The sequence below is a fragment of the Salmo trutta genome, chromosome 13 (genome assembly GCF_901001165.1).
Source record: "Salmo trutta chromosome 13, fSalTru1.1, whole genome shotgun sequence".
NCBI classification, from domain to species: Eukaryota; Metazoa; Chordata; class Actinopteri; order Salmoniformes; family Salmonidae; genus Salmo; species Salmo trutta.
The window spans coordinates 86609958-86617309 of record NC_042969.1 but is presented as its reverse complement, the minus strand read 5'-3'; the positions used below and the strand labels follow the sequence as shown (position 1 = coordinate 86617309).

The 7352-nt window shown below is 48.9% G+C and overlaps 1 protein-coding gene across 1 annotated transcript in view; it reads right to left on the bottom strand.

Moving 5' to 3' along the window:
* LOC115206869 (ubiquitin carboxyl-terminal hydrolase 32) overlaps positions 1 to 7352 on the bottom strand; it is a 48956-nt gene that overhangs the window by 14395 nt on the left and 27209 nt on the right. The window contains exons 24-27 of the mRNA XM_029774046.1: positions 3886 to 4059; positions 2464 to 2638; positions 1539 to 1690; positions 1148 to 1259 (exon numbers count right to left, since the gene is read on the bottom strand). Of these exons, the coding sequence (XP_029629906.1) occupies positions 1148 to 1259; positions 1539 to 1690; positions 2464 to 2638; positions 3886 to 4059 (613 nt within the window). The remainder of the gene's footprint in view (positions 1 to 1147; positions 1260 to 1538; positions 1691 to 2463; positions 2639 to 3885; positions 4060 to 7352) is intronic.

Sequence of the window (7352 nt, the reverse complement as noted above, 5' to 3'; positions counted from 1 at the left end):
GAACCAGGGCATGTTACATTCTACCAGCCTCTAGAACCAGCGTGTTACATTCTACCAGCCTCTAGAACCAGCGTGTTCCATTCTACCAGCCTCTAGAACCAGCGTGTTCCATTCTACCAGCCTCTAGAACCAGCGTGTTCCATTCTACCAGCCTCTAGAACCAGGGCGCGTTACATTCTACCAACCTCTAGAACCAGCGTGTTACATTCTACCAACCTCTAGAACCAGGGCGCGTTACATTCTACCTCTAGAACCGGCTACGTGTTACATTCTACCAACCTCTAGAACCGGCTACGTGTTACATTCTACCAGCCTCTAGAACCGGCGTGTTACATGCTACCAGCCTCTAGAACCGGCGCGTTACATTCTACCAGCCTCTAGAACCGGCGCGTTACATTCTACCAGCCTCTAGAACCGGCGCGTTACATTCTACCAGCCTCTAGAACCGGCGCGTTACATTCTACCAGCCTCTAGAACTGGCGCGTTACATTCTACCAGCCTCTAGAACCGGCGCGTTACATTCTACCAGCCTCTAGAACCAACTACGTGTCACATTCTACCAACCTCTAGAACCAGGGCTCGTTACATTCTACCAGCCTCTAGAACCGGTGTGTTACATTCTACCAATCTCTAGAACCGGCGTGTTACATTCTACCAACCTCTAGAACCGGCGTGTTACATTCTACCAACCTCTAGAACCGGCGTGTTACATTCTACCAGCCTCTAGAACCGGCGCGTTACATTCTACCAGCCTCTAGAACCAGGGCGTGTTACATTCTACCAACCTCTAGAACCAGGGCGTGTTACATTCTACCAGCCTCTAGAACCAACTACGTGTCACATTCTACCAACCTCTAGAACCAGGGCGTGTTACATTCTACCAGCCTCTAGAACCAACTACGTGTCACATTCTACCAACCTCTAGAACCAGGGCGCGTTACATTCTACCAGCCTCTAGAACCAGCGTGTTACATTCTACCAGCCTCTAGAACCAGCGTGTTCCATTCTACCAGCCTCTAGAACCAGCGTGTTCCATTCTACCAGCCTCTAGAACCAGCGTGTTCCATTCTACCAGCCTCTAGAACCAGCGTGTTCCATTCTACCAGCCTCTAGAACCGGCGTGGGTGAAAGTATAGGAGGTTCTCACCTGTCTGTGTTGGAGAGGAGAGGGAAGTGGGGGAGCCTGGGACAGGGATCTCAAACGCACACAGGAAGCCGTTTACTGACAGACGCACCTTCTGGTTATCCTGAGGGAAGTTCTACCAGACACACACACACACACAATTACTACTCTGTGTTGCACTTGTAGTGTGCACATCAGTGTGTGTATGTGTGTACATCAGTGTGTGTGTGTGTGTGTGTGTGTGTGTGTGTGTGTGTACATCAGTGTGTGTGTGTGTGTGTGTGTGTGTACATCAGTGTGTGTGTGTACATCAGTGTGTGTGTGTGTGTGTGTGTGTGTACATCAGTGTGTGTGTGTGTGTGTACATCAGTGTGTGTGTGTACATCAGTGTGTGTGTGTGTGTGTGTGTGTGTACCTTGATGTTGGAGGTGTGGACCTCAGCCAGTAATATCTGTTCTGGTTTCAGACTACACAGTTCACTCAGCTGTTTCTTCAGACCGATGTACTTGTCATCTATGTTGAGCCTCAGGCCGAACCGTACAGGGGTAGAACCATCCAGCATAATGACTGACAGACAGACAGAGAGACAGACAGAGAGACAGACAGACAGACAGACAGAGAGAGACAGAGAGCGACAGAGAGCGACAGACAGACAGACAGAGAGCGACAGAGAGAGCGACAGACAGACAGAGAGAGCGACACAGAGAGAGAGAGACAGACAGACAGAGAGAGTGACAGAGAGAGAGAGAGAGAGAGAGACAGACAGACAGAGAGACAGACAGACAGAGCGACAGAGAGAGAGAGAGACACAGACAGACAGAGCGACAGAGAGAGAGAGAGACACAGACAGACAGAGCGACAGAGAGAGAGAGAGAGACACAGACAGACAGAGCGACAGAGCGACAGACAGAGCGACAGACAGAGCGACAGACAGAGCGACAGACAGAGCGACAGACAGAGCGACAGACAGAGAGACAGAGACAGAGAGACAGAGAGACAGAGAGACAGAGAGACAGAGAGACAGAGAGACAGAGAGAGGAAATGTAGTCACTTCAGGAATTGAATATTTCCCATTGACTATTATTGTCTATGAGGACATGCTTTGCTGATTTTGACTGTCCTCTCTCCAGACCCGCACCATTCCAGGGTAAAGAAGCGTGCAGGAAAATTCATTGCTGACCCCTCCCACCTGTTAGTACAAAAACTCTCCTCTGTTCAGGTTAATGAAAACCAAAACCAAAGTCACCAACCGGCAATCTGCTCCACAGAGATCAAACCCTCCTCCGCCCCTTTACAGGAACCTGTTCCCTTCATCAGGGTATTTAGTCCCAGTTCCTCACCAGTGATCTCCAGGTGCATGGAGCTGTCCATGGGGAGGGGTAAAGACAGGAAGTTGAAGGGGTCGAAGCGGGCGCTGATGTGACCACACGTCTTACACTTGACCTGGGACTTGAGCTGGCCGTGGAACAGATCCACCACGATGGACCGGTTCCTCCGCAAGTGGTTCTCCCACGCCTGTCGAGGAACACACACGGAACCATAGACGGAACGTAAAACACACACACAGCACTAATCCTGCTAATCCCTCGTAGGATCGATCACACACACACACACACACACACACACACACACACACACACACACACACACACACACACACACACACACACACACTTTTATCCTCTGTCCATAACCTGTACACCAATACACACGCCACAGGTTATCCACTCTTTAAGAAATGTTTAGTGGATGGTTCAACTTTTGACTCTGTCCTCTCTCCTGGTCTCTAGGGACCTAAGATGGACTGGCATCTCCCCTGGTCTCTAGTCACCTAAGATGGACTGTCCTCTCTCCTGGTCTCTAGGGACCTAAGATGGACTGTCCTCTCTCCTGGTCTCTAGGGACCTAAGATGGACTGTCCTCTCTCCTGGTCTCTAGGGACCTAAGATGGACTGTCCTCTCTCCTGGTCTCTAGGGACCTAAGATGGACTGTCCTCTCTCCTGGTCTCTAGTCACCTAAGATGGACTGTCCTCTCTCCTCTCTCCTGGTCTCTAGTCACCTAAGATGGACTGTCCTCTCTCCTGGTCTCTAGTCACCTAAGATGGACTGTCCTCTCTCCTGGTCTCTAGTCACCTAAGATGGACTGTCCTCTCTCCTGGTCTCTAGGGACCTAAGATGGACTGTCCTCTCTCCTGGTCTCTAGTCACCTAAGATGGACTGTCCTCTCCCCTGGTCTCTAAGGACCTAAGATGGACTGTCCTCTCTCCTGGTCTCTAGTCACCTAAGATGGACTGTCCTCTCTCCTGGTCTCTAGGGACCTAAGATGGAATGTCCTCTCTCCTGGTCTCTAGGGACCTAAGATGGACTGTCCTCTCTCCTGGTCTCTAGTCACCTAAGATGGACTGTCCTCTCTCCTGGTCTCTAGGGACCTAAGATGGACTGTCCTCTCTCCTGGTCTCTAGGGACCTAAGATGGACTGTCCTCTCTCCTGGTCTCTAGGGACCTAAGATGGACTGTCCTCTCTCCTGGTCTCTAGGGACCTAAGATGGACTGTCCTCAGAATGAGGGCAACTGAATGAGGGCAACTGAATGAGGGCAACTGAAGGCCCTCTGATCAATTTCCCCCACAACATTTATTGGGGAACTCTCTCAGGGAAAATAAAGGTTAATTGACTATACATGTTGGTTGATAGGCTGTGTGTGTAGATGCCTGTGTGTACGTGTGTGTGTGTTTGATTGGTTTTGTTGATTGAACTCTGACCTCTGAAGCGACCTCCCAGTCGGGTCGTCCGTTGCTGTCCTTCAGCTCTACGTAGGGTTTCTCATGCACCCTGTTCAGGTCCTCATGGAGCCCGTCCAATAGGAAGGCCAGAAGCTCCTGACTGTCCTGCTGCTGGAAGCCATTGAAACGCGGGGCGTACTTCGCTATCGTCCACTACAGGGGGCGGTAGTGAGAACCACAGTCAACACAAACAGACCAATTCTGATATTTTTTTCCACAAATTGGTCTTTTGACAAAACACATCAGATCTTTAAGAGCCGATCCGATTGGTCAAAAGACCAATTAGTGAAATAAAATATCCGAATTGGGCTGTTCTGTGTAAACGCAGCCATATGGAGTAAGTTAAGGCCATAGTACAAGCTATCGTCCACCACAGGGTGGAGAATGGAAACACAAAGTTAGAGGTAACAGTAGCGCAGACATAACCACATATTAGTCAATTAATCAATAAGGCCAGAGTAAAAAAATAAAGAAAATTGGGCAAGCTATCATCCAATACAGAGGGGAGGATGAGCAGTGTCTTCTGTAAGTACACTGAGTAGCCAACCAGGAGACTTCTGATTGATATCTATGTTGGTGGCCTCTGGTACATTCACATGTTTTATTTCACCTTTATTTAACCAGGTAGGCCAGTTGAGAACAAGTTCTCATTTACAACTGCGACCTGACCAAGATAAAGCAATGCAGATTCGACACATACAACAACACAGAGTTACACATGGAATAAACAAACATACAATCAATAATACAGTAGAAAACAAAAGTCTATATACAGTGTGTGCAAATGAGGTAAGATAAGGGAGGTAAGGCAATAAATAGGCCATGGTGGCAAAATAATTACAATATAGCAATTAAACACTGGAATGGTAGATGTGCAGAAGATGAGCGTGCAAGTAGAGATACTGGGGTGCAAAGGAGCAATATAAATAAATAAATACAGTATGGGGATGAGGAAGTTGGATGGGTTATTTACAGATGGGCTATGTACAGGTGCAGTGAGCTGCTCTGACACCTGTAGGTCTGTTCATTGATGACTTGATACCATCTGAAATACACAGCGAAATGATGGAATACTTTAACGACTTTACCTCCCAGATTGGAACAAATTGTTCTGGTATAGAGTAGAAATTGATACGACTTTTACAATTTAAAATGACTGAAAATGTATGAATTCAGTGTGTTGTTTTGGATATGGTCTAGGTCTATGAGATCAGGACTATTTTCTAAGTAAGAGAACATTAAACATTAAACCTTTCTTTTCTTGAGATTAAAGTCATATTTACAGTTTTACTGCGAGATATGAATTGCCACAATGATGTTTGTTGTTCAAATTATGTTTATTGGCTCTGCTGCTGTGGGCACTTACAGTATGGAAACCATAGTGTCATTTGGGTCAACTATACTTTTAACAGTTTGGTCTGTCAATCCATCAAATCCTAAGAATTAAAAGTTGTGTGCTGTCAAGTAAACATGGATTCCCTGTTGAGAAACAATATAGAATTGCTGGAAAATGTAAAAACTGTTCAGGGGGAGGACCCCCAGACCCCCCTGCCAGATTGTTTAAAAGTGGGGGTGCACGAAGTCCAGTGCACAATGAACAGACCTACAGGTGTGATTGAAGAATGAAGCAGGTGTAAAACATGGGCTTTGCTTCACAGAAAGCAACAGTTGACTAGTCCATCGTCGACACTTTAAATCAAAATCAGTAGGCCAATATCAATGTTTTTAATAATACCATAGAAGTACAAGGGCTCCCGAGTGGCGCAAGCGGTCTAAGGCACTGCATCTCAGTGCTAGAGGCGTCACTACAGACCCTGGTTCGATTCCAGGCTGTATCACAACTGGCCAAGATTGGGAGTCCCATAGGACGGCGCACAATTGGCCCAGCGTCGTCCGGGTTAGGGTTTGGCCGGGGTAGGCCGGCATTGTAAATAATAATTTGTTTTTAACTCACTTGCTTAGCTGAATAAAAATAATATATAAAATCACGACATTAGCTTTTAAAATCACGACATTAGCTTTTAAAATCACGACATTAGCTTTTAAAATCACGACATTAGCTTTTAAAATCACGACATTAGCTTTTAAAATCACGACATTAGCTTTTCGAACCTTTAAAATCGGTATTCTTTTTATCATATTTTGGACCACAATGAGGATCTCCTCTACCTACTGTTCCGGCAGCGAGGATGCGCCATCGGCAGCGAGGACGCGCCATCGGCAGCGAGGACCCGCCATCGGCAGCGAGGACCCGCCATCGGCAGCGAGGACCCGCCATCGGCAGCGAGGACCCGCCATCGGCAGCGAGGACTCGGCAGCGAGGACTCGGCAGCGAGGACGCGCCGCCATCGGCAGTGAGGACTCGCCATCTGCAGTGAGGACTCGCCATCTGCAGTGAGGACTCGGCAGTGAGGACTCGCCATCGGCAGTGAGGACTCGGCAGTGAGGACGACCCATCGGCAGTGAGGACGCGCCATCGGCAGTGAGGACGCGCCATCGGCAGTGAGGACTCGCCATCGGCAGTGAGGACTCGTCATCGGCAGTGAGGACTCGGCAGTGAGGACTCGCCATCGGCAGTGAGGACTCGGCAGTGAGGACGCGCCATCGGCAGTGAGGACGCGCCATCGGCAGTGAGGACGCGCCATCTGCAGTGAGGACTCGGCAGTGAGGACGCGCCATCGGCAGTGAGGACGCGCCATCGGCAGTGAGGACGCGCCATCGGCAGTGAGGACGCGCCATCGGCAGTGAGGACGCGCCATCTGCAGTGAGGACTCGCCATCGGCAGTGAGGACTCGGCAGTGAGGACGCGCCATCGGCAGTGAGGACTCGGCAGTGAGGACGCGTCATCGGCAGTGAGGACGCGCCATCGGCAGTGAGGACTCGGCAGTGAGGACGCGCCATCGGCAGTGAGGACGCGCCATCGGCAGTGAGGACGCGCCATCGGCAGTGAGGACTCGCCATCGGCAGTGAGGACGCGCCATCGGCAGTGAGGACTCGGCATCAGCAGTGAGTGTTCTCAGAATGTATCTGCAGATAATCATAAAAAAGCAGTAGTAGCCTACCAGCATGCAAATTAGGGAGTCATATGAACGGCTCTCTGACCAAATGCCATTTGGTTCCGTTCACCTAGAAGATCCGTTCAGAAAGAGCCGTTTACGAAAAGCTTCACGGACGACTCACGGACGAGTCACGGACGAGTCACTACGTGGACTTTGTGAATCGTAAGAAAATACAGACAAGGTCTTTGGTTTTACTTTCCTGATGGAGATACCGTGTCGTTAAATGTCCATTGTAATGATTAATGAATAGCAAAAAGGCGTATAGGAGATTGACTTTATTCAGCCAGTTAGACACTTTTTATAAACTAGTCAACACTTGCTGTTCGGACACCACGACTGTGGCCTATGAAGAACGCAAAAGAAAATAAATTAATGTGTCAGAAAACA